The following is a 27,570-nucleotide window of genomic DNA, read 5'->3' on the forward strand; positions in this document are numbered from 1 at the left end:
TTTTGGTTTCGAGAGGTCAGAGTGTAATAATTGTTTTTTCCAATTTCATAAGAGATCCACAACTTCTAGTAATACTTAACCCACCAACTCACTAACCAATTTAAAAAAATTAACATGCCAAACAATAACGAACAAAGGCAAAACAATTTCTAATAAAATTATATTCATCATTTTTTTAATGTATATTTTATATACACAACAGTTCATCATACATAATTTTATTATAAAATAAAATAATAATAGTTGCATTACAAATTAATAAAGCAAAAATACAAAATATAGTACATCATCCATCAAAATGATAATTCAATTTAAATGTACATGGTGGTTATTTGAATAAATCAAATGAATACATTGGAATTAGTTCTGTACTAGCCCGAATTCAAAATCAAGCAACAGCGTTCATGCTTTAACCGAAATCATAATTTTAATAAAAAGAAATCACAATGTCTTTCGTTGGAAAAGGAAAAATAGGTCGACTCAAGAGCAATGAAAAAATTAAGGAAACACAAAACCTTTCTGATGTATCACAACCTTTCAAACAAGGATCAACAATTGAGGGCTCCACCTGGGCTAACAAATCAAATTTCGACAATTGAGTTATGGTGGCCTACTACAGACTATATATGCATACATATACGTAAATGGATATCGCTTGATATTGTTATATGGCTAAACACGTACAAATAAGATTGCTTATAGAACAAGGCAAAATACAAATGCAGAATACGCAGAGGATCTTTTCTCTATAATGCACAATTTATCCTCACCGCAAGGATCGTTTCAGTTATAAATATATATATATATATATATATTACTGTGCGTTCAAGTCTTAACGAGTAAACAGTAACACCTAATGACTCTGCCTCCGCTTCCGCTTCACGGCTTCACTTCACACTTCAATCTAATCCGCGGGCTTCCAATTTGTGGGAGGAGGTGGCGCTGGCACCGTTGGCCTCTTGGGCGTTTGAAACGAGTTCGGCGAAATGGGCGTGGTGGCCTGGGTTTGCGCCTGATGATTTTGCTGCTGCTGATTTGGATCCACCACCGCCGTCGGCGGCTGATCGTTATTATGGTTGCTCTCCTTTGGGGCTGCCGGCTCCTCCCGCGTTCCGTTCGTTTCCCCATTATCCTGACGCAGCTTCTCAAGAAAATGCTCCGTTTTGAATCGCACACTGCCGTTGCCATTATCGATTATCGCCTGGGTGGGCGTCGCGCCGCCCTCGTCGTCGCTCTTGCCATCTGCCTTGGGAGCTCCCACGCCCAGCACGGTGGGTCGTTTGGGCAGCAGAGGCTTCTGGGGGACATCCGGTTTGAGCTTGAAGCTGCCAATGCTGTCGGTGCTCTTGCGATCCGCCGTGGGCGAGGGCAGGTTGTCCAGCCCGAAGAACTGCGTCCGCGTCATCGGAACTGGCTTGGCTGGCGTTACTGGCGGCGGGGGCAGTGGCTCCAGCTGCGTCTGCGTCGGCTGGCTAGCGGCTGGCGATTGGAACTGCGGCAGGTTCGGCAGCGGCGGCTTGACGGGCTTCTCCTGTTGCGCCGGGGTCTGCTGGGGGAACAGCTCCTTGGCATGTGGTCGGTGTGAAGTCTGTGATGTTGTCATACTTGTGCCGTTTCCATTCGTGGTGGGTGGCGAGGGAGCATTAGCTTTTTGCCTGCGCAAGGTGCCATAGCGGGGGCTCTCCATGACTTCTAAAAAGACAAGTAAAGGGGAATCGTTAATTGATTCAATTCGATTTAAGATTAATTTATTTCGTTATGTTAATTTATACACAACTATATTAATTTTCCCCGTAACAAAAAGCACTTTAATAACAACTATACAACTATAATTTTGCTTCCAAACCGATTTATTGCACAAAATGTAACTAATAATAAGGCAGTAACTTTAAAATAACACAATGCAAAATAAAAAGAAACTCATAATAACATAAGGCACAAGGAAATACTAAAGGGCAATGTTTCGTTGTTAAAAATATAATTTAAGAAGGTCTTCATAAGTCAAATACTGTATAGTGGCCCGTCTCATAGAATTCCGAGTGTGCAGTATGCTTACCACTATCGTTCTTGTCCAGGTTCTCGTTGGAGGAGTTGGATTTACTCTTGCCCTCGACGAAGAGCTTCTGCTTCTGCAGGGTCAAGTAGAACACGACCTCCCCGGTGAAGAAGTAGTCCCACTGGCTGATCAGCAGCTCCACGATGATGTTAGCCGCCGAGGAGCTGTTCACCTGGCCGATGTAGTCGGCCGGGGCGTTGCTGCTCTTGTCGATCCGTGGCCACAGCATGTTCGGCGACATCACGATGGCCAGGTTCTGGGAGCTCATCTTGTTGTGCACCGAGCGCTGCTGCACGAACGACAGGAAGCGGGTGAGGTAGCGCAGGTTGGCGTAGTTCTCCTTGGGCAGCTTGCCTAAAATGGCCTTGATCTCCGTCTTGCGCTCGGCTTCACTGTGCCGCTCGGCGATCCGGATGAAGTCCTTGTACAGCCCGTAGGTGAGCAGCGGCTCGGGCAGCTCGCGCAGGTAGAGCTTGAGTATGGAGCCAATGACATGGGGATCCTGGTAGTCCAGCGGCAGCGGCGTCTTCACGTGCTGCGCCTCCAGGGCGTGCTTCATGCGGCGCAACTTGGTGCTGGCGCAGCCCACTCGCAGCAGGCCCTCCTCCTCCAATCCGTGCTCCAGCAGGCAGCAGCAGCACAGCTCGACGATGTAGGAGATCTCGCGATTGGTGGACGTCAGGTGCTCCTTCAGCGAGGTGCCGAAGCGCGACTTCTCGGTGCCCTGAATGGTGTCTTGGATGCGCGCCAGCGAGGCGTTCACGTGCTGCAGCGCCCGCTCGTGATAGTTTCTTTGGTTGAGTACATAGTCGCGGATGCAGCTAACGATCTCGTCCTCTTTGGCAATCAGTTCCAGCATCTGCGCCGCCCAGGCATCCCGCTCCTTCTCCAGCTTCAGCTCGCACTCCTCCTGCTGCGTCTTGATGTGGTTCACCTTCGCCGCCGGCTCCTCCAGCCGGATTGCCGCCTGCGAGAGCAAAACAGAGCACTGATTAGTGAATGACAGATAAGAGTGAATGCCTAGGAAGTCGTCACATTCCGCAAAGAACAAAGTTCAAGCACGCAAAATATCTTATCAGTGGGGCCACCACTAGAAATAGTTTTCCGAGTGACTAATGGCCGGTGGCTGTTTAGCAGGAAAGTTTTGCGGGTCGTATAAAAATAGATCGACCGCAAAACGCCCAGCTGTTACCGCTCTCATCAAGGTCTTTGTTTTCGGCCGGACAATGGGTTTAATGTGCGACTGACGAGTGACTTGAAATCACACAATACTCCCGAATCACAAAGTAGCTATTGAATAAAAACGACAGATAAGGAAAGTAATTGAACTCAGTAAAATATTTTGCCAATAAGTGAAAGAGAAAGGGGAGATAAACAATTCGCTTTTTAGGGCCTTCTGTATAACTAAAAATAATTGTTGTTTACTTAACAACACAAGTTCATAAATCTAAAGTGATAAGAACTCAAAATGCTAAAACGTGTGAAGTATTAAAGATATGAACAAAAAACTCAAGCTCAACTTGCGAAATTCCTCAAAACCCAAATTTGAAGGAATTCAAGAATTAAATACTGCAGGCACAGATAAACCAACTTTTAGCGTAAACAAAAACAGAATGGGCGCTTTATGATGTAAGTTTTGCTTACAACAGCATTACCCATTGTGTGTAAACAAACTGGTGTTGGCATTCATCACCCTATCCCGTATCATAGCGCTGCTAAAAATAAACAAATCGTGACAAATTGCTGGAAGTGCAGCAGCGGGCGCTATCTGCATCCAGAAGACAATGGCATCCACCTAATTATCAACAACTGCGCCTTCCACTTTTCCACCTTCGCTTCGAATCGAATCGTTTGCATCGCATTGACGGAGTGACGGAGCCACTGAGTCACACCATTTCCATGAGCCGCAACCTCTCTATGACCTACATCCCAGTTGACACCACAAGTTACACATTCCGGGCACCAAAGTTAGCACTTCCAAAGGCGGTCGGTCGTGTGCTTATACGTATTGTTTTCGGATCGGATCTGTGTCAGGCAGTGCAATTAGAACAGCACCAGGTCGGTGAGCGTCTGATTAGCGAATTATGGCAAGCCCGCGGGCGTTTATATGGAACCCAGAGAGACCGTGATAAGATTAAAAGGGAGTGTAAATAACTTCGGTTTCGAGTTCTCTGATACGCCAATGGTCAGCGGCGGTGTGGCGTCCATTTCAATTATGATGTCACTCTGCCGCCAAGTCAATGAACGTCTTCCGACACCTTAAACAGACAACATACATCAACAAATACAGCGGCTAGTCATCCCCGACCGATGTCTCGATATGGCAAACGGCGTCGTGATTTGTGCAAAATAAAGCGGAAAGAAAAAACGAGCGAAAAACAATTTAAGAAAACAGAAAACAGAAAACAATGAAACTCAAAAAGTAACTTTTTGTGTCCAGATAGCCGGCCATAACTGTTCGGTTCCACACTTGAAGACGCCAATGGCCAGAACCAATCGGGTGTCAAGAAATTGGAACACCAAAGAGCCGTTCATCCCAGCCCATTCCGCCATCCGACATCCCACTCCAGATTCTCACCCACTTGGCGATAAGGCAACAGCGCCAAGTATCGGATTCGAATCATAAAAACGTAAACGACAAAAGCGAAACGCACGGCAAACAAACAATAGAAACTGGCGTGAGATAAAGCCAGAATGAAGGAAATACCAACAACAACAACAACAGCAACAATAGTAATAATAATAAATGGAAATTAAAAATTGATTGCTTTCTTTCGGCCGGCGCTTCTTAGGCATCCGGCTCGATACAGTGGTTCTGCATTGATTGAAAAGTGTGGGTTGGTTGGGAGCTTGGTAGTTTTATGACACTTCATTCTGGGAACGGCCCATCGACTGGTTCTATTCTGGGAATTCCCATTGAGACTTTAAGACGACTAGCTTCTCGCTTCTTAAGGGCTGTTTTTGTTTACTTTTAACCGAATCGAAACTTGTTACGAGCAAGCAAGCAACCGAACCACAGTGCCATTTGATTAAGAGGGATATTCTTAACCACCAACTACCGGCACTTGATCGTACTGTTCGTTAATCAGAGACAACCTCGCGATCGGATTTCGCTGGGAAACCGAAAACCGTCCGAATCGTTTGGCCACCTGAGGTAGCTTTTTGCGGCCCATTATTTCCAACGAGCAGATTTCTTAATTAATTTAACAATCTATCGTTGTCATCGTGCGCAGTTTCGTGAAAACGGAAATCCAACATTATTCACTCTCTCTCTGGCTTTTTGCGTATTCGTTTTTTTTTGTTTTTTGGCCTGTTCACCGAACGTACACGTAATGCTCAATGGGAGTTAGATTTATGATCGGCACTCACCTCATGACTGCGCTTCAGCGAGGTGTACTCCTGCAGGGTGCGCGACACGTTGCGCTTGAGCGTCGAGATCTCCTGGATCTCCTTGTCCAAGATGTTCTTCAGCCGCCTCACCACCTTCGTCTCCGTCTCCAGTTCGCTCTCGATAATGCACTCGGCCATCGTCTTCTCCAGCTCGCCTGCAATTGGGGAACAGGCAGAAATGAGTTGCCTACTCTGGAATTTAATGCCCCACACTTATCTCTCCCACACAAAGCACAGAAAAAAAACTATTAAAATGTATGAGAGCAAATTATAGTATTATGTGGAAAGGTTAACCTGCAATATTTCTTTAAAAGTTAGTATTAAAATAATAATGATAACTTTTTTAAAGTGTCTGTTGCTTGTTCAGCCATTGATAGTTTATTTTTATTGAATACATAGGTCCATAAAAGAACTCATAACATCGAACCTGCATTGCAAAACCACATTTTCAAAGACCTTAAACTTATGCAATTGTTACAACACCCATGCCATTATTATACTTTTACGCAATAAACATTAAAATATATCTTAAGATGCATCTTTTTCAGTGTGCATCTGGAAGACGTTGACGATGTTCCGCCCGCAAGTGAGGAAGTCAATGCTTATTTAAGACCTTATCGCCAAGCGGTAGCTGCAAAGATGTTGGCGTGCGGGTTTGCCAGTTGCCGGAGTTGCTCCGCTTTGATGCGGGGCAAGATTGGGGCAATTCGAGGGGGAGGTGACAGGCGAATAGGTTGACGAGCTGAGTAAGCAAAATTGTGATAATTGTGTTGAGTGGCGGGACTCGAGGCCCAGCAATTGAACCCGCAATAAAGGCAATGGCAAAGGCAAAGAGGTCGCACCACAGAAGCGGGAGGGAAGTCCAAAACGAAGACGACGGCGGCACTGGAGTATAACATTCGAGATACGCTCGCTTTTCGCTCCCCATGCTAAAATGGGTTGAATTGAAGCGCATCGTGGCTAACAATAAAAGTTGCAAAGGGCGCACAGTGGGTTAAAGTGAGATGATATCGCACTGTAATTACGGGCATAATAGAGGCGACAAAAAGCTAATTTTAGTGAGGTAATTCTTTGTTTTTGTGTATCTCAAGTTGTTTTTAAACGAGTTACTGAGGTGCTTCCCACCGGCACTCAGCTAGTGGCTAACATTTAAGGCGCCAGAGGCTGCAAAAATTATATATACAGTCGACTCTCGTTAATTCGAAACTCGAGGGACTCTTGAAATATTTCGAATTATCGAGTGTTTGAAATATCAAATGGTTCGAAATTTGTTCTAGGGCTCATAGCTAACACTAACTTTTAATATGCATACCAACGAAAGAGTAACAGTAACTGAATAAGCACACAAACTAATTCGTAAGAAGTGTCTGCGTCAAAAACTACATAATCAAAACAAAAACAAAGGCAAGTTTGAACTTGTCGCAAAATTTTTTTCTCTGCAACTTTGAATTGTCGAGTGTTAGACGCTGATGAGTTCGAATTAACGCGTGGTTTTGTTAAATATCAATGATTTTTTCGTTCGAATTACCAAGTGTATGAAAATGTATTGATTTAGTTCGAAATATAAAGAGATTTCGTAGGGACCTCGTGATAACTTTGAATTATAGAGAGGTTCGAATTATCGCAGGTTTGAATTAACGAGAGTCGACTGTACATTTCACTTGTCAGTCGAAGTTTTTAGAAGTGGAATAAATTTAAAACAAAGTTGTTGGCGTAACTTTGCCTAGACATACAGTTTTATGTTTTAGATCCAAACATTTAACTTTATAATTGCCGTCATAAATTTTAAAATATGAGTAATAGTAAAAGGTGATCCACGGCTTTTATGTTTTCATTTAACTTTTCAGTATAAACCATTACGTCACTTTCCAACAAACAATCGTTTCTTGAGTCGAATTTGGCCTTAGTGAAACGATTCGCAAAAAATTTGCGAATGAACAAAACTTTAAAATGCTTTAACATGTAAATAGCTTTATCGAAAGGAAATGCTTTTGGTTAGGTTTTAACCAATTGGCGATTGACTTCCCCAATCTAACCTAGTTATAATTTCCTGGGCGTTCGAGTGGAGCTCTTACCGAACCCATGGACACACGTTCACTGTGGCACCTATCATCATACATAGCATGTGGAAACGTTCGTGTCTAATCAGAAACGTGGGGAAATGGGCAAAGCAGGGGGCATGGGGATCCCTGGCCGTTACACAACCACTCTGCTCTTGAACCACTGCGAGGTTGCAGCTGCAACTGCAGCAGAAACTGCTATTGCCTCCAAATTGCAATTGACGCACACGCATCTGCGAATATGCGGAATGCAAAGTGCTTGAGAAGGGGAAACAGCGAATGGAAACAATACAAAAAGTATAACACACGGAATGAGTAATACGGCCTAGGGGGAGCGCCCACAAAATAAATGAGCGGAGAGGAGAAGACGCGGCGTCTGATTATGATCATGACGATACGATGATGTATGAATTCGGCTCGAACTTTTACTTTTCCTAGCCAGTCAGCATAATTATCGGCGTTTACTGGGCTTTGTTATTCCATTTCGTGAGCGATGTGTAACAAATTTAAATGAAATGCATGGTAATTTATATATGTAGAAAAAGGGCAATAAAAGCGGGCGCAAGTGGGGGCGTGCTTACTGGTTGGCAAAACAAAAGGTGTATAAATAGATAATGCCGAAACCGCAAATAATAACCAATACTGCGGGCCAACGGCGAATGACTTGGGAAAGAAAGCAGCGAAAAAGTCATAATAAAAATTATAATAATGATTAAAAAAAAGCCGTCGATGTTGATGTTGCTGTTTGCAGTTGAGAAATGTAAATGCCACAAGGCCAAGCGACAAGGCGAGGCCGCCAAATACACACAAACAAACCGAAGCCCGTGACACAGTCATCAGCGAGTATTCTCCGTTCTCCATGCCCCTCCGAAACCTATACATTCGTGTGCCATTGTGCATGTCTGGCGGCGATTATCGGATTTGGAACGAACGACAACCACTGTGCGCGTTATCAGCAGCGCCAGCATGATTCTTGGCAGAGGCGTGGGCGAGGGTGTTTAGACCCTTGGGAGCCCTTTGTTTTCTTTAAATTGCTATTGACGCTTGCTAAAAACTTGTAAATACTTTTTATGCCTGTTTCCTATAACTACAAATTATACAAACATGCATATGTAATGTGAAGTACAGATGATAAAACGAGTCTGTTGGTTAATCAAAAAACTCTTTTCCTTCTCACATATATATGGCTACCAGTTAACAATACCTTTTCAGTTGGTGACTGCTACCATATTCAATAAAAATCCCGGAAAAACCCGACCCCTGTTATGAATTTTCGATTACTGCACTGACCCGCCTACACAACCAATCCCGAGACCCGATTACTAACCGCAATTGGCGAGGACCTTCTGCAGCGGCATGTCCTTGGGCAGCTCCTTGGCGGACTCATCGAGGGCTTGGGCGATCTTGTAGTGGCTGTTCTTTTTGGTCCGCTTGTCCTGCTCCTCAGTAGTCCCGCTGCTGCTTCCACCGCCGCCACTGAGCGCCGGCAACTTGCGGACGATCTTTTCGATTGTGTCCCGATATCTGTCCACCTGCCGCTCGATCGTTTCCAGCTCGGAGTCCTTGCAGTCCGATTTGGTGGATCTGCGGGTGGAGAGGGGGATTGACATGGGTTAACCACGGGTTAGGTCATCGTTCGCCCACTGTTGTTGTTATGGTTTTGCCATCGCTGATGCCGTTGCAGTTGTTGTCACTGGTGTTTGGGTGATGAGGCAACACCTGTCTGTCCGCCTGGAGCGCATTTACACACACCTACACGGCCACACACACGCAGACACCCGTTGGCTGGCCTTTGAACTTACCTTGACAGATTTTCGGCTGCTATTTTGATTTTCGCAAACTGCCTCTTCATCTTGGCTGATTCGCAATTGCCGCTCGCGTCTCCAACGTTAACTGAACTTATGTGTTTTTTATTCGCGGTGTGTAATTAGCTAGGCATTGAGTAAATACTTAAAACTGGCAAATTAGTCATTCTTCAACGATGTTTTACGGAAAAGTGAGGCAAGTGTGCCCGCAGCAGGAGCGCTAAGAAATGCTAAAGGCCTGTGCGTGGATTTTTTTAAATCCATTATTTGGTTACACTACATAAAATTTGTTTTTAAATTTTAAGAAAGATTTCTTGCAAAATATAGTACAGAGTGACTTTAAATATTTTAAAATTAAAATGTAGTCCAGATAAAAACTGATTTTTGACAGACTAAGCTGGACCGGCTTTCCTTTTTAAGAGTGACCACTTTTTTATAGTTTCACCCTCACACCCATGGTCACACTGCACTCCACCGCTTTGCTGCACGTGTGCCGTCCTTAAATAATATTTTTATTATTGTTTTACTAACAAAAATGACCCAGGCGGAGATTGTGAGACGACTTCGGGAAGAGTATGAACTTAGTAACAGTGAGGAGCAAAATCCAAAACAAAACGAGACCCTTCTGTCCCTTGCCAAAGATGTCCAACAGCGTGTTTTAGACTTGTTAACCATCCACAAAGTTCCATACTCAAATAAAGAAGGTAAAACAATCAATTAAAAACCCTATAACTTGTAAGTAATCATGTTTTTGCAGATGAAGAGACATATGAGGAATACCTTCTGTCGGACACCGAGGAATCGGCCAGCAAAAATAACAAAAAACTAAAAAATCTAAGAAAACTAAAAAAGCAGGACTCAGACGACGACGAGGACGTGGACGCCCGCATTGCCTCCATCAAGAATAAGCTGCGCCAGAAGAAGGGTCCCACCACGGAGCGTCAGCAGAAACGACGGGAATCTAAAAAGCTAAAACGCAGCAAAGGCGTCCAAAAACTGCTTCTCTCCTCTGCTAAAAACCTCAAGAACGAAAACATCAAGCACCAGAAGTTGAAGAACGGGGTGATTAAGAAGGAACAGGATGCGGAGGACAGCAAAGAAGACATTAAACCTGTCAAGGAACAGCCTTTTTACAACCAGGAGGCTAAGGTCGTCTACTCAAAGGTGGATTTTGCCGCTAATCCCGGCGGTAAGGCCAAGAAGTCGCACCAGAACCCAAAGGAGATCCTGAAAAAGTTACGCGACACCAAAAAGCACCTAACCGAGCTGCGCGAACAGGGCGAAACGGAAAAGGCAGCCGAGATCCAGACAGACATCGCCTGGCGCAATGCCTTTGATAAGGTCGAGGGCAAGAAAGTGAAGGACGACACCAAGCTCCTTCAGAAGGCCATCAAAAAGCGGCGCGTGGAAAAGAAGAAATCCAAGACCAAGTGGACAGAGCGCAAGCAGAAGGTGGAGCACGACAAACAGAAGCGGCAGAAGAAGCGTCAAGAAAATCTTGATAAGCGCAGCAAGGACAAGAAGAACCGAAAGCTGAAAACGGCCAGCAAGAAGGGTCGCATAATACCTGGTTTTTAAGTATAATCTAGACTTAAATGTAAAATAATTTCCACTATAATTTGTACGCCACGTTGAATTTGTACTCAGAATGCTGCAGAAAAAAAAATAATTTGAAAATTCTCGTTTTAATATTTGTGTGTTCGAAATTCTCCTTTCCGGCCTTAACACTTTTCGAAATTCCCCTGAGAGAACTAAATTTTGAGTCCTATAACCCCCATTATTGGCGCCTCGTTTTTGTCCTCTTTATGTTATTGTCTGTTCCACTGTACGTTGCACGGCCCCACCGAAGAGTAACAAGAAGAAGACAGCGATCAGCTGTGGCCGATAGCAACTATCGGTTGTTATCGAAGTTGCATTGTTAGCTAATTGCGATTTTTCCAGATTTTCCAAATACTTTCTCGAGTCCCAGAGTGCAATTACATCGTTGAGTACCAAAAAAAAAACAGATATACTTTATAGCGACCGCCGATGTAAGAAGAAGCTCAGCGAATTGGCCAGCAAAAGTAACGAGTCACACATACGCATACAGCCACACAAATTACGTGCAGAGCGCAATCTATTCCCCATTTTCCACCGAAAATAAAGCAAGGCAGTCAGAAAAGCAACCAAATTGCGACGCACTTTGCAGAGGAGCAAAAATCAAGCATCGGAAATTGAGAGGAAACTCCTAAGAAAGCTTAACTACACCAAAAGAAGCCACAACAATAACTTCGCATATCAGCAGAGCAAGAAGAAGAAGCGGCGGCCAGCTGAGAAGTGAAGAAGCGAAGCACAAGGGCGCAGGGGAAATTCAGGAGTAGGTGCAGAGGGGACAAGAAAGCGGAGGAACCATAGGCGTAGAGCGGCGGGGTGCAGCCACCATGAGCATGGTGCGGCGGATTATCCTGCTGGGTCCCAAATACAACGTCTGGGCAAAGGGTAAGTGCTTCCCAATTGTTGTTATTGTGCCAACCGCATACGTAACTGCGTCATTAGCCGTGAATCAACAACAAAAACAAACCAATCAGAACTGGCAAAACAGCCTGCAGTTTACCAATCCGACTTCCCCTCCATTTGGCTTATCAGAATTTTCTAGCTGCTGCGCCAGCTGAATTTTGCTCGTCTAGTTTAGACAACCAAAACACTAAGTTGAAGGTCGTCTTCTTTTGATATCAAAAGCTGCTCGCGGTCAACTGGGCATCAGTGGCGGCGACCAAAGGGGTTACCCACTAATTTTACATTCACGAAACACACATCTGATTGGAAGGCCTTCCCACCTCCGTTTCCAATCAGCCTAGCAGGGTCTTGCTTTTTGGACCAACTGAACTTGAATTGTTTTATAAGGCCCGAATGGCCGGCTAGCTTAATTATTGCTATTGCCGCTCTGACGCAATGATTTTTTGTATTATTACATGTCTTTGCTTAACAGAGCAATTGCTTGAAAATTTTTAATGGCCAGCAGTTGGTTATTATATTTGTTGGTCTGCAGGTGAGGAAAGCCAAGAGGCGGAAGTTTACCCAATCAAATGCACTGAAAGAAAGTAGTAGTTATCAGAGAAGATTATTACAACTTTTGTGATATCTATAACACCTGTGGAATCAGATGTTAATCATATCTAGGCCCTGTTTGATTCGCAATATAGTGGAAAAGTTGCCAGTCATCTGCAATATCGGAAGATGCTAATTGCCCTTGGCCTTTATTTGTTAGGTTTTTTTGTGTGCCAATCTAGAGATTCTTCTCCTCGGATCCCCTTTGTTATCAATGAAATATGTGCTTTAGGAAACATTAACCCCGCTACTCGGGGTCGATGCTTCCATTTTTGTTATGCTTTGTGGGCGAGAGTCAATGCAGATATTCACTGAATTTCTGCACAGAAAAAAAATACAAGGAAATTCCTTATATTAAACTACAAAAATATTTACCTTTTTCAGGAAGTGGAGTTGCTCAAACACAGCGTTCGGCAAGATGCGTTATTCTCAGCGCTGGCAATGCGGAGGTCAGCATCTGGGGCGTCCGAAGGTTCCACCTGGCCACTGCAAACTGCGCGATAAACCGACTGGTGAGACTGGAACCCGCAATGGCAATACCGGCGTACATAGACATCACCAACGCCACCTCACGAACGCCAGATGATGCCAGCGACAGCGGCAGTGGAGCTAGTGCATCGGGTGGCAGTGGAGCCAAGAGTCCCGGAGGTGGAGCTGGATCTGGGGCAAGCACCACCAGCGGCGGTGATCCGCCCGGCGGCGGCAGCGACAAGTTCCTCTCGTGCCCGAAATGTGGCAGCGCCTGCACCCAAGTGGAAACGTTCGTCAGCTCGACCCGCTTCGTTAAGTGCGCCAAGTGCAACTATTTCTTCGTGGTACTCTCCGAAGTGGAGACCAAGCAGCGCACCAAGGACGAACCCAAGAACCAGCGCAAGCCGCCACCTCCGCCGCAGAAGATCATGGAGTACCTGGACAAGCATGTGGTGGGCCAGGACTTTGCCAAAAAGGTGCTGGCAGTGGCAGTCTACAACCACTACAAGCGCATCCACCACAACCTGCCGCAGCTCCAACAGCAGGGAGGAGGTGTTGGTGGAGGATCTGCCGGCAATGGTCTTGATGGCATCCCGCGGCCAGACCTGCTCCACATCACCGGAATCGGTCACACGCTGAACAGCTCGCCAGGCAACGAACTGCCGCCGAAGACGCCCGCCCAGATGGGTATGGGTGGCGGAATGGGAGGTCCAGGACTTGGAGGTGGACTCACCGGCGCAGCATCCAGTAATGCGCGGGGTGGTGGCGATCACAGAGCCGGATCCGAAATTCTTGACCGGCAGTCTAATGATGTGAAGCTTGAGAAGAGCAACATCATTATGTTGGGCCCAACGGGATCTGGTAAGACTCTGATCGCCCAAACGATTGCCAAGTGCCTGGACGTTCCCTTCGCCATTTGCGACTGCACCACGCTGACACAGGCGGGTTACGTGGGCGAGGACATCGAGAGCGTCATTTCAAAGCTACTGCAGGATGCCAACTACAACGTAGAGCGCGCCCAGACAGGCATTGTCTTCCTGGACGAGGTGGACAAGATCGGAGCCGTGCCCGGAATCCACCAGCTTCGCGACGTTGGCGGTGAGGGTGTCCAGCAGGGCATGCTAAAAATGCTCGAGGGCACTGTGGTCAACGTCCCCGAACGTAACTCCCCGCGCAAGTTGCGTGGCGAGACGGTCCAAGTGGACACCACAAACATCCTGTTCGTAGCATCTGGTGCATACACAGGACTGGACAGGCTCATCGCACGTCGTCTCAACGAAAAGGTAACTTAATGATTTCCCTTCTGGCATCAAATACTAATTCTGTATTTTATTCCTTAGTATTTGGGTTTCGGCATGCCCTCGACCAGCGGATCTGGCCGTCGTGCAGCTCAATCAGCCGCCAGTCCCATGGATAACGACCAGGAGGAGCGTGATAAATGCCTGACCAAAGTGCAGGCACGTGATCTCGTTGAGTTCGGCATGATACCGGTGAGTACGGGTTTTCACAGACAAACAAGCTTAGATAAAAGCCATTCAACCATTCAATTCTTATCGAAGATTAAATGAAAAGGACGATAGTTATTAATTCAATTATTGATTATAATATAGATTTGTAATCGAAGCTCTCATATAAATCGACATAGGTAAATTATCCTCATTTAAAGTTTTTTTTTGTATTTCGTATCGAGGCTTTAATTATTATTTACATAGTTTACTTATGAAAGGTAATGGTTTAAAATTTCATATTATGGGTGAAATGATTAATATCATATTAAGACCGTAAAAATTAGATAATTTAACACCAAATTTGTTCTGCAGGAATTCGTCGGTCGTTTTCCGGTTATCGTGCCCTTCCACAGTCTAAACGTGAGCATGCTGGTGCGCATCCTCACCGAACCGCGCAATGCACTAGTGCCGCAATATAAGGCTTTGCTTGGACTGGATGAGGTTGATCTTACCTTCACCGAAGATGCGGTTGAGTCGATAGCCCAGTTGGCGATGGAGAGGCATACGGGGGCTCGTGGACTGCGCTCCATAATGGTAAGCATCATGAAAAACACTATGCGCATTTATTAAAAACTCTTTACTTTATAGGAACAACTGCTGTTAGATCCCATGTTCATTGTACCGGGGTCAGACATTCGGGGAGTTCATATAACCGCCGATTATGTTAAGGGCGGCTCAGCGCCCGAGTACAGCCGTGATGCGGACGCCCCGGCATCCGGGACCATTGCCACGGACTCGGCTAACACAACCGATAACGATAAGAACTTTGAGAATAGTGAGAAAGTACGACTAAAACAGTAAATCAGACAGAGATACCCACATCCAAAGCCAACCAAAACAGAAATCGCGACAAAACTTAAAACAAACAAAAATCTTTCAATTCGCAACGCTTTTCGAATTGTTGATTCTTGCTAGTTTAACTTCTATTCTCTATTTAGCTTGATTTCAATTGCTTAATATCGAATTGTTGCCACCGTTAAGCGCTTAGTTTTTCTCACAAAAACCATCTGCCTACACCATCCAATGTTAATACTTGAAGATGCTTTCTTTTTTCGTACTCTAACATGTATATTTTTAGTCTGATTTGAATGATAAATTGGTTGGTTCGTCGTAGCTCCTTCCCTTGAACCCCATCAATGTGTAAAATATGACCCGATAAGGAGTGAACGAATGCCCCCGCATATATTTATAAAGAATATCCTCAATATCCCATATGCATCTGTGATTCATAATCGACGAGCAGCGCAATCTTTTGAGCCCGAAGCAATTGCAAGTGGAATAACAAATCCTAAAGAGAGTGTTAAATGAATAAAGCCACTTTTTTTAAACATAATATTAATTGTAAATCGGAGAACTGCAATGTTGGCAGTGATGTGGTCAAGGTCTGAACCTGCTGGCGCTAGGATCCTCTCTTGCATATACCAATTATAAAACCGTAAACATATATTTAGGCAAATTTTGCATAGTCTAAAGAGTTTCTAAATGAGTTCTGGTAGCGTTGTAATGATGACAAAAGAGGAGAACGTTCTACTTTTAACTAATTTAAGTTGAAAAAAAATATTTGAAATACAAAAAAAAATTAATAAAAAAACTAAAAAATTAACAAAAATTGTGTACCTTTTTTAACGTTAGTTGATTCAGCCAAATAACGACTGAAGAAATTTTAAAGCAGATTATTAAACCAGTTAACTATATCGCAACATTTTAGAGGAAAGTAAAGTAAAGTTTTTTTGCGAGAATAAGTACATATCTAGTTACTGTGTACTTACCATTGGATTTAACTAACTTTTCACTATAAGCTTTACACTTTCTTAGTTTTCATTATTTTTATTTTATTCGTCATTAAAATTCAACTAAATCTGCAGAACTCATAATAAATAATTTGAATTTATTGCACATATGGACTAATTGTAGTTCCTTCTTTTTGTTTGTTTTTCTGTTTCATTTTCATTTCGTAGTGTATAAATTTGTATAAAAATTTGTAAGTTAATAAATATCTTTTGGCGATCTTTAATCGTTCTCCTCGGATATGAGCAGTTCGTATTCCTGCGCTGCAAAGCGATCCCAATCGGAGGTCTTCAAAATAGAAAATGTTATTAGCGGAGTTCCTAAAGTACTGGCTAGAATGACTTACATATTCGTCACGCTGCGAGGCAAATGGATCTCGTTGTTCGTGATCCAGATACTTCTCCAGATTGAAGAAGGTATCGAAGAAGACATGCGTCATTTTGCAGCGCTTCAGATCGCCAAGGGTGATGCAGTCGCGGTTTGCTGGTTTAATCATGTCCAGCATCTGATATAACAACTTATTTAAATTAGAAAAAATCCAGTCTAGGTTAGTTCCAGATTTTTACCTGACACAGGCAGTCCTCGAAAGGCAGGCACTCGATCCCGATTCCCTCCATCCGCTGTTGCTGCTCCTCGTAAAAGTATTCCAGCTCGTACATGGACAGCACTCCATCTCCATCGACGTCCATACATCGGAACCAGTATTCAATGGCCGTAGGTGTTCTCTTATCTTCCTCTGAGAGAATAAACCACACAAAGTCCGTGTAGGACATCTTGGCCTCGTCCTCCGGAGCTTTTTTGTTGTCGCTGCGCGTCACACATCCCGAGAAAATCCTCTCCACGATGCGCGACGACAGGGCATGGTCGCTGTGCTTGGCGAGATCCTCCTGGTTGACCAGCAGATCGTGATCCTTGTCCAGCTCCCAGAACTTGCAGTAGATTACGTAGAAGTGCTCGTAGCTGAAGAAGGCCATTATCTGATTGATGTCCTCCTCCTCCTCCAGCAGACTGATCATCTGTTTGAAAATGGTGTAGTTTGATTATTAGAAAATTCGTGTAAATATTTATAGATCATGGAAGAATGTTTCTCACCTCCAGCAGATCGGACCGCTTCAGCTCGGCTATTGTGATCTTGCCGCTCCAACTGCGGTTCACCGAATAGAAAATGCGCGCGATGACTGTGTGCACGTATCTGGAATGGAACTCGGTGGCTTCCTTGAGGAAGGCCAGTCCGGGGTGTGTGTCCACCACATCCTGCACCATCGGCACAAGATCCTCTGGCACGATGTATGAGCGGAATCTCTGGCCACGCGACAGAATGTACACGAATCTCGAGGCCGCCTCATGGCAATAAACATTCATTCTATAGGTTAAAAATATTTTTTATGAATATATAAAGAGGGAGTGTCCCGACGATGTCTTGATTTATAATGTTTAGGGGACTCATTTTAAAAATTTATTTAAAATTTGTGTAAAGGAATATTAGGAATTTGTATTTTGGAACTAACAGAAATTTTAAATACTCAAGATTTTGAGAAGAATATCTCTTGAAATCAAATCAGAAAATCAGTGTTTCTCAAATATTTATGCAAGATAAATCTACTTTTTAGTGTCAAAAAACCTGTCTCGCACCCTAACTTATATGGTTATAAAATATTTACAATATAAATATTTAAACTTCTGTAAATATCGAAATGGGTATCACATATATATTTTCGTATTAAATGAAACATATCGTAAAATTTATATTTAAATTAAGGGAAATACCTTCTGTGTTTCTGTATGGAAGTGGGCGCATAAGACCTTCGGAATAGTTTAAAGTTATTGTAAAAGCCCTGCAGTTCCGGCTGTTCACAAGTGAATTTTGGCAATTGCCAATCATGTGTGTAGGAGAGGGAAAGGGATATTCCTAAGTTTCCCTCTCTTACTCACTCTTATAATACGATTTCGTTGCTTGCACCCGACGGCGGCCCGACTCCAAATTTGTCTTCTATTCTTTCGTTTTTCTAATTGCACTGTTGTCATTCTCCGTTAGAAACAAAAAATTGGGTTTCGATGGAAAATACGGCTGAGGGGCGCTCGACTTATGTATACTCTTCTGATGTTAAAGTTCTTCAAATATAAATATAATATAACATATAATATATTATATATATATGTATATATATATTTAATATTATTTAAATTATGGAACCTAGGTAACCATAACATTGATTACAAATGTATGTGGATACATATAATATAACTCGCGTGTCATTTATGGTCGGTTATATCTAAAAAGAAGGGTATACTAAAAGGGTGAAAAATAAAATTGAACTGCGTCATTCTTTTGCGTAGTGCGTTGACAATATGTTGTCAAATTTCTTAATTTGTGCAACGGGAAGCGGAAATGTTTAAAAATCATGTAAGTGTCGTTAATATTACAAAAATATTATGTTTTTTTACTACAAACTTATTTAAATCTTTTTAGGATATACAGGCTGTACGATAAATTCGTTTGAAAGGTAAGTTTGCTTTAAATTAAAAAAAGTAATATATAATATGTAATAATGAAAATATTTTTTGTACCATAGATGGACGCAAAACAGCCGATGTCTTGCAAATACTCCACATAAATGGTAAAAAAAAAACTTTCGAATTTCATATTTTTAATGTGCATAATCTTATGTTACAAAATAAGGTATTTTATAAAATAAAAAAAAAATATATATATATATTGTTTTTCATATGAATTTGGGGATGAAATTTTGAACATTGGCATATATGATTTCCCTAAGGGCGATCCTCGAGGAAAACCCCGCTTCCACTTCCGCTACGAATTCCTCTATGCCTTATACGAATTTTTTCCATACAAAATTCGTATAAGGCACCGAGGAATCGTTCGATGAAACGGCCAAAAAGGTCATCGAGCGCTGCACCTATGAAGAAAACTTGAATCCCATACAAAATTCCTCGCGCAATTCCTCGGTGCGGGCATACCTTCGTACCCCTGTTCCTCGGTGCTTCCTCGCGGATTTCATATAGGAAAAAGCTATTTTGGAACTGCAGGGAGATTATAAAAACTTACTGCTTCCAGAACTCGACGAAGCGCTGTCGCTCGACGAGACCCGTGCTGGTCGACTGGCAGAAGACCATCACCGGCATGCGCCAGTAGAAGGGCAGGCCGCAGATCTTGAGAATGCGCGGCAGCTCGTCCTTGGTCACCTGGTTGTTGGGAAAGCTGTCGAAGGCGGAGAGGATGCCCCGCACCACCCGCTCCATGGCGATGTTGGGCTGCGGCTTGCCATGTGGAAAGTAGAACCTGCACACGAGTAACGCGCACCTTAGAAACCAAATGAAGTGTTTCGGATTGCGGATCCACTCACCTGGGTATGTAGACGCTCTTCGTGGAGCGGATCTCCTTCTGCAGCAGATTCTGCTCCTGGGGCGGCGGGGGCGGTGTGGCGTGCAGCTTGACCTGTCGACGAATATGAACGAAAATTAATTTCACTTACTAATTGTTTACATTCCCTTGTTGTGGCTGCCAAAGCGCCACTCAATAAAATTCGCTATTTATTCTCGAAGAATTTCGTTTGTTTACGTTTTCGCGGAAATTTTTTCTCACTCTCTGGCAAAAAGCCGTAGACAGCCACGCCCATGTAGACGTTCATTCGCCCTTTACCTTTGAATTTATTATTAAATGTTTGCCATTCAAATAAACATCAACAAATTGTTGTCTAATTTAGGCGGTGAGTGGAGGCGCAAATACAAATACTTTTTGTTTAAATTAACTTTTCGTTTTTGGTAAATAATGGAAACATATTTAGTCCGTGGGATTTTTATGTTGCGAATTTTTTCGGTTCTAAACAAAATTAAATTTGTTCATGGAAAAAATGCATTGAAAACAAAAAAAAAGGAAAGAGAATAAAGATGCTATATGCGCACAGTATATAGCATCTTTATTCTCTTTCCCTTTTTTTTTTGTTTATAATTTATTATTTAGAAGCTACAAACCAAATCAAGCTTTTGTGTGGGTAGTTATGGAAACTAAATAATTTATTATGTTAGGCTGATTAATTTGAAAAAATAAAAGGCAGACAAATAAAATTGTAATTGTAAAGAATGTGATAAACCAAAAAAAAAGAATCTTTCAAATGAAATTAAACTATATCCCCTATTATTCTTTGTTCTATTTTTCGAAAAACTATTTTGCCATACATTTTTGGCGTATAAGGACGTTTAATCGATTGTAATCCATGCACAGGCCATTCATGATTTTTAAACTGTCAACGTCGTCATAAATATTAATCTTCTCACTCGGCCACAACGAGAAACCCCTGCAAAAGAGCAAACAATCCATTGGCATGTGCGCATATTACGTATACGCCCGGCTACACATCGTTTATAGTCAAATATTACGCATACGCATTGTTGCCTAATTTATAGACAAAACCAACACCAACAAAAAAAAACACTATAGGATCGAACGCATACTACACTCAACTTGTGTCTGCCCCTGCCTAAAACTTAATTGCAAAAAATAGTTTTTGTTTTTGCTTTACGGTTTATATTTTTAGACGATTTGTTTGCTTTGATCAACTTGGTCGAAGTGAGGAATTTCACAAGCCATCGTAGTAAAGCAAAGTTCAATTGAATTGGAAAGATTTTTGGATTGGTAAGTCATTCATAAAAAACTAAAACTGAACATGCCGTGCCCGCCCGCACATGTAATTAAGCAATTAAACAATTCTGAAACAAAAACCCCCAACCAAAGCAACAATCAGCACTGAGGCAACAAAAAAAAGCGAATTGCATTTCGAAGTGTTCAAATGTGATGATCATGTGCTTGGGTTGTATTGAATTTGGTTTGGTTGCTGTTTGGTTTATTTTTGTTGTTTTTTACACCCGTCCCCCTCGCACACTGGGATGTTTTGCTTTTGCACGATTTGCTGATCGTAAATGCTTGATTTGATTGTTTATATACGAAAATATGCACACAACACTGGGAGCACTCGATGTGGGCAAGTGGGAGCACTATGAATACCCAATAAACCCTGCAGAGAATATGAGTAGTCAACCGGGTTTTTGAATGTCTAAGCAAATTTTAGGGGAATGTGTATAGAATTTATTAATTCAGTGCGATGCAGACCTTCGAATTAGGGAATAACTTTTGAGAATTCATGACTGACAGTCGAAATTAGCATACGCTTCCCCAAAACTGGTTTGATTTAAGAACCATTTAATATAAAATTTTTGATTTTAGCTTCTCTCAGTACTTATAATTTGTTATAAATTATTTGGCTGTGACTTTTGTCTGCAATCTTTGATTTTATAACTGAAAGTCCATTTGATATTCCTAATTTTTCTATGAATACATATAGACACATTTCTTCGATATTTTTTAAATTGAATAATAGGACGTTTGATACTTAGCCGAAGCTGGTTAAATGAAAAAAATCAATCTTTTTGGGCCGCCTTACTTTTACAGCAGTAATGCAAATGTACATAAGATTGATTGTGATTAAGCCTCCCTTGTTTAAACCTTTTTTCCTCCTATTCGATGCTCTTTTAGCTGCCGATCCTCCCCAGCCTTTTGGCAAGTGTTTCTCGTGAGGCGTCTTGGGGTAACCTTAAATCAATCAATGATGCACTGCGCTCGCACCGATAAGAGCAGCCCACAAAAAAGTCGAACGAAAACAAATGGGCAATTGCAATTGGTTCGATTTTTTTTTTCTGTTTTTTTTGCACATTGTCTTCTGGCATTTTCAACTATTAGATAACACCACGAGCACACGATTTTCGGCCTGCAAATGACCGTTCCATCTACATTTTCATAACTCACCTTTATGAGGCTCTTGGGCGGAGTGTCCGCCTGCGGGCGCTTGATGTTCAGGAAGGCGTGCCGCACGTCCGGACACTTTTCGAACATGAGAACCCGCTCGGCGACGGAGCCGCGGGTGAGGAGATTCACTGGAAGGAGAGACCTGGAGTTTTTCGTTCAAGGGTTTCGATTCGGTTATATTACTTTTATCCTGGCCATTGGTGAGGGCCGCCCGCGCCCCGCTGGTCGGTTTGACTTTATTCAACGTTGGCATCGTTGTGCTGCCCGATGTTGCTGGCGTTGCATCCATCGATGTTGCTGTTGGTGTTGCTGCTGCTGTTGCCGATGTTGCTGTTGCTGCTGCTGTTGCTGCTGCTGCCGCTGCAGCTATGTTGCTGGCGTTATCAATGGCGCTACGACTTGTTGATTTGCGTGCCGTGGCTACAGCTGCTACCGCCGTGGGTTTTTCTTTGGTTGCCGGCTTCGAATCGGCGCTGTTTTCTTTGGTTTTGCTTGACTTGCGACTTGTGGCCGCTGGCTCGCCGCCCTTATCACTCACTGCCGCGCTGTTGGTGCTATTGGCCATTCTCGCTGACGGCGAATCTACAACATCGATGCTAACAGCCATAGAAGATCCGTTCCTGCTGGCCTTGCTCTGTTTTTTGGTGGGTTGCTCAGAAGCTGTTAGCTTGCTGCTGATGGCAGAATTGCCGCCACTGTTGCTACTGCCGTTGCTATTTGCCTTGCTGCTCTGCCGCTTTTTGCCCACGGTGGCCGGGACGTCCTTCTGCTGCTGGATGAGCTCACTGATCTTGAGCAGATTTTGGGTTTGCTGCGTCGACAGATTGTTCACATCCAGATCCAGACTGATGTCGTAGTTGAGATTGACATCGGGCAAGGGTTTGCTGGCGGAGACGGCGGCCACTTTCTTGGGCGAGTGGAGGACCTGATCCGGCACAGGATTACTAAAACTGGAGACCGCTGGCTTTTTCACCTTGCCATTGGAGGTGATGTCGGACTTCTTCAGGCTGTTGGTCTTGCCGCGCTGTTCCTTGTCCTTGTTGACAAAGCTGGTGACCATCTTCTGGAGACCCTCGGCATCGGCGGTGGGCGTGGCCACCTCGGAAAGATCGCCGGAGGCGGCGGCACTTGTGTACATCTGCAGGAGTTCCGGTGGCGGGATGCCCTGGCTCTTCCACGTGTGATATATGGCGTCCGCGTGCTCGTTGATCTGTTTGGTCAGCTCGGCGATCTCCGCATTGGAATCACTGCTGGCTGAATGCGATGCACTCGATCCCGTGGACTTGGGCGACTTGGGACTGGCTCCAGAACCCGCTGGCTTCCGAGTCGTCGTGGTGGTCTTGATGGCACTGGTCACCGCCACTGAACTGATCATGTTGCCCCCGCTCCGCTGCTCAGCTTCTTGGTCTTGGTTGTCGTTGTCGTGGTTGTGGTGCTCGAATTTGATTGCATTTTGCTCTAGTATCTCGGGAAATTTGTGTTTTTTTTTCGGTTTTTCTCTTTCACTCTTTCTCTCTTTCTGGTTCGATATTCACATTTTCACTGCTCACATTTTATTTTAAAAATTTATTGAAATCTTAATTGGGGTTTTTGTTTAATTTGCCCGGCTTTGTTGCGCTGCTTGGCACTGCGAGATTTCACATGCGTTTCATTCACTTTTCACATTTTCAGCGTTTTCAATTTGTTCTTCGTAGACTGCGTATGGCGAAATCTATTTATATAAAAGAAAATACCAAAATTTCCTATTTCGTGTATTTCAGACGCCGAAACCGAAACACACAGGCGGGCATTCGAAACACAGACGCACCACACGAAAAAAAATACACGGATACGGATTCGGGACCAGGCATCCCATCAGAGGAATATCGAGCAGATACGTAAGACGCGTAACACGGCGGGCACAGTGGTCGCAGACCCATTTAAAACCTTAAAAAAAGGCAATAAACTGTCAAAAGCAATTATCATATCGTGGGATTAATTAATGGCTCCACACCTTTGGCGCCGAAAACGTGAACAATTATCGTGTCACGTTGAATCGTCTCGAAATTCCATCTGGTTATGTTTGCGCAAAAACAATCAATTAATCAATTGAATTAATTGAATCAACTATGACAAGTCAAACATAAACTATAACCCACTGTGCATGCGTAAGATATTGACAATTGCGGTCAGGAAAATAGCTCTAAATACTTCTTTCAAATTTAATGTTTATGTAGTCTGAATAAGGATCAACAAAAAATTTATATATATTTTTTTTAATTTGTGCATTTACCAAATTCCATTGTTTAAATTTGTTTTAATTTCATAATTTTAAAGCTTTCTTTGTTAATTTAGTCAATGTGTGTCTTAAAAATCACAGAACTGGCCTACAAGAATGCTTATTAACACAATAAATGAGCTATCTATATATTTTTAAGCTAATTATCTAGATAGTTGCGGTTGCATCTTTAACTTTTTTTGCATGACTGTTACGATTATTCATTTATTAATCTTTGAAGGAACTGCGGTAAATTTATAAAGAACTTATCAAACAGAACTGACCTACACGTTAACATAACATGTATGCAAAACGATGAGCTACCATCCTATTTTTAAACCCGACTCGATACGCCTTTTCTCTGTTCATCGAACTTAACTTTTTATGACTGTCAAATGTGGTGATAATTCGTTAAAAAGCGCTGATAAACATTTGGACAAACAACGTTTCCTATTGCTAGTTGATGATTAATCTCTGAAAGAGGTGCTGCAAATTAAATTAGCGTGGCTATTTTCTTGACCGCAGCTGCCGATTGTACTATTTCGCCGTTTTTACGTGGGGTTGCGATGGGATGAGACCGGGAGCTGCGTTTGCGTTTGCGACTGCGGCTGCTGCTGCTGCTGCTTCTTCAACTTTGTACTATTTATTCGAAAATAAATTTCGAAGTAGTTGCGGCTCACAGACACACGTGCACGCACACTCGCCCAATGCACTTTGCATATGTATGGGTATGTATATGACGTACATATAGTTTGATATTTGTCTGCCTTTATTAATGATTTAATTGCATTTGGGCCCGGAGGCGCGCGTGCTGACGACAACGGCGACACCGAGAGATTCCGTCATTAATTAATTAACCAAACTAAACCGACCAGAGGTTAATCGACATTTTCGCGGCACGACATTTTTGCCGTTTTTTGGAATCGAATTCGCGAATTATGAACGAATGTTTTCGATCGGGGGGAAAAACACACGCGGCTGCGGGATATTTTGGAAAACTCTGGCAAGCTTCCGCTTGGCGAGTCTAAAATTAACAGCAAACAGAACCGAAACAGAATTCACAGATCAGAAAACCGAAAGCAGTCGTTTTATTTCCGAGCGTATTGCGGTGCACGCGATGCTGCTAAGGTCCGTGTTGTTACTGTAAATCTTCGCCCGCTGAAAATAACATCAGCCTCCGTTCTGCGAGCGGTGGAGCGGCCGAGCCAACGGAGCGGATGAGCGAGAGTGAGCGGTGATCTCAGCTGTTGCTGTTGTTGTTGTTATTATTGTTGTTGTTGGTGCTGTTGCCGCTGCAACTACGCTAATGACACTCGCAGCCCCCAAGAACGAGCGCTCCCACACACTCAAGACCTGCGATCATATCAGAGGTGAGCCAATCGACGAAAAAAAGATGATGACACACCGGAATGAAAGAGCTAAAAATGCATTTAAATCTAAAATCAAGTCTAAAAAATTTCGAAATGATTAATAAAAGTGTAAGAAGCAAAATAAACCGACAAAACATTTATTTTATCTTTTTAACAACTAAATTTGTTAAATATTTTATCGTGTTATTATTTGTTTGTTTTTTAAACGTATTATACAAATGTCTCTAACCACAGATGCCATTTGCAATTCACACATTTGTTCGGATTTGTTACCAGGGAGATGTTTGAAGTAATTTTTTTTTAAATAATGATTAAATCATTTTCTACACTTAGTTAAATTTAAATTAAATAATTATTGGAAGCCATAAGCTAGAATGGCATTTCAATCGCAGCGAGAGAGAGTGAGAGTGAGTGTCCAAGAGAGCGGCGCCCAAAAAGATCGCCCATTACTTTGGCGTTCTTTGAGCAGCTGCTCCACCGCTCTGCTCTTTCTCTTCTAACGCTCTCACTTACCCCCACACGACGGCGCAGCGGCAGCGACGTCAGCAGAACACTTGCCGTCGTTTACCCACTCACACGCACACACACCTTCACCGAGCGCCAATCCATTGTCGAACATAAAAAATACAAAAATCAAATCATAGGTGTTTGTTAATTATACACTGTGCCCTGGAGGCAGGGTGTAACGGTTCACTTGGGATGTTTAAATAGTCACGTTAAAATTATGGCAATAACAAATGTGATTACGTCAACAGAGATTCAATTAAGCTTAAATTAAAGGAATATGAATATCCTTAAAAATCTTATGGTATAACAGTCTTTTTTTTATTTAAACCTGTATAGTAAAAACATTTCGCTGTCTGATTCATTTAAAGCGTGTATATAATTAAAATTATTCGTGAGTATTTTAATTAGATAACATTTACTTACTTTATTTACTTTTATTGTTTGTTGCTTGTATGCCATTTTTTTTATTTTATCTTTTACCAAAGATTACTATCTTAATAAAGAAAATACAAGCTGATTAAGCTTGAAATTAATATTAAAATACAATACTTTAATACATGAAGAGTATTTTAAGTTCGTGCTTAAATTGTCTTTTCTTCTCCAGTTTCATTTTTGTCTGCCTCATTGAGCAGGAAAACAACAATAACAACAAAAGCGACTACGGATCGAAGCATTTATCTCGCTTATTTGCTAATGCTAAATGATTGTCTTCTTCTTTTTCTCCTTCGGCTGCCGTCTTCCTCTTCACGTCGCAATGTTTGTTGCAGTTAGCTGTCTTGTCTTTATGTCTTTATTGTTGCTGTACCCATTTTGTTGCTTGGCTTTTTATGTTTAGGCTATTTAGCAGGTGGGCGGGTGACTTTTGTTTGTTTAAAGAACCCCGAAAAAGCTGTACGAATTGAAATGTGATTCGTGTCTAAGTTTATACTGTGATTTTTTTTAATTATACAATTTTATACACACAGACACATACGAACGCAGATATGGAAACCGCAAGTGCGGCTAACGATGACGCCTATAATGATCATAATGATAATGCCGATCTGAGCGCAGCTTCCGGTTTTGCGCTTCGGCATTTTTGTTAGTTTTTTGCGCTGGCTAACTTCAGATAAATATTTATTACCAGCGTTTTTTTGTATTGTGTTTTGCGGTGTGTAATTGATTTAAACCAAAAGATCCGCCAAGCCTAACATGTGTTGACTGTCACACCGATTGACAGTTATTTCGGTTTAGTTCCATATTAGGGCTGGGCATTAGGCGTGACATCCCCAGCCAGCTGGATTAGCCTAAAACTTGACCCAATTCAAGCGAACGTGTTGAGCGAGCGCATAAAAGCGAACAAAAGGCTTTTATGCCAAAGTCGGATTGACAAAAAAAAAATATTCAGACTGCCCACACAAACAAAACATGGGCGGAAAATTCAATGGAGGTGCGAATAGATCAATCGCCG

The 27,570-nt window shown here is 42.8% G+C and overlaps 4 protein-coding genes across 5 annotated transcripts; 2 read left to right on the forward strand and 2 right to left on the reverse strand.

The window, feature by feature from the left end:
- Window positions 1–405: 405 nt before the first annotated feature.
- On the reverse strand, window positions 406–9,519 carry LOC108101049 (rho GTPase-activating protein 92B). Its single transcript, XM_017205233.2, has 5 exons — window positions 9,309–9,519; window positions 8,834–9,090; window positions 5,426–5,601; window positions 2,057–3,023; window positions 406–1,692 (listed from the first exon to the last, which is right to left on the reverse strand). Exons 1-5 carry the CDS (start codon window positions 9,356–9,358, stop codon window positions 905–907), a joined length of 2,238 nt encoding a protein of 745 aa, XP_017060722.1. The 5' UTR covers window positions 9,359–9,519; the 3' UTR covers window positions 406–904.
- Window positions 9,520–9,754: 235 nt separating this feature from the next.
- Window positions 9,755–11,000, forward strand: LOC108101052 (surfeit locus protein 6 homolog). The gene is made up of 2 exons (XM_017205236.1): window positions 9,755–10,015; window positions 10,069–11,000. The coding sequence occupies exons 1-2, from the start codon at window positions 9,847–9,849 to the stop codon at window positions 10,887–10,889; spliced, it is 990 nt and encodes a 329-aa protein (XP_017060725.1). The 5' UTR covers window positions 9,755–9,846; the 3' UTR covers window positions 10,890–11,000.
- Window positions 11,001–11,032: 32 nt separating this feature from the next.
- On the forward strand, window positions 11,033–15,710 carry LOC108101050 (ATP-dependent Clp protease ATP-binding subunit clpX-like, mitochondrial). 2 transcript variants are annotated; one of them, XM_017205234.2, is made up of 6 exons: window positions 11,033–11,789; window positions 12,783–14,152; window positions 14,210–14,359; window positions 14,690–14,911; window positions 14,966–15,160; window positions 15,456–15,710. In XM_017205234.2, the coding sequence occupies exons 1-6, from the start codon at window positions 11,732–11,734 to the stop codon at window positions 15,489–15,491; spliced, it is 2,031 nt and encodes a 676-aa protein (XP_017060723.1). In that variant the 5' UTR covers window positions 11,033–11,731; the 3' UTR covers window positions 15,492–15,710. The 2 variants fall into 2 exon arrangements, with proteins under 2 accessions (XP_017060723.1, XP_017060724.1); XM_017205235.2 differs by having other exon boundaries at window positions 15,492–15,710.
- A 478-nt stretch (window positions 15,711–16,188) lies between these two features.
- On the reverse strand, window positions 16,189–25,378 carry LOC108101048. The gene is given in 10 exon segments (XM_043209291.1): window positions 16,189–16,453; window positions 16,512–16,670; window positions 16,732–17,181; window positions 17,258–17,528; window positions 19,233–19,466; window positions 19,531–19,622; window positions 21,987–22,114; window positions 22,170–23,366; window positions 23,369–23,697; window positions 25,116–25,378. Coding segments are annotated over 9 exon segments (2,667 nt in total). The 5' UTR covers window positions 23,439–23,697; window positions 25,116–25,378; the 3' UTR covers window positions 16,189–16,387.
- Window positions 25,379–27,570: the final 2,192 nt, after the last annotated feature.

The sequence above is a fragment of the Drosophila ficusphila genome, unplaced genomic scaffold, assembly GCF_018152265.1.
Source record: "Drosophila ficusphila isolate 14025-0441.05 unplaced genomic scaffold, ASM1815226v1 contig_791, whole genome shotgun sequence".
Taxonomy (NCBI): Eukaryota; Metazoa; Arthropoda; class Insecta; order Diptera; family Drosophilidae; genus Drosophila; species Drosophila ficusphila.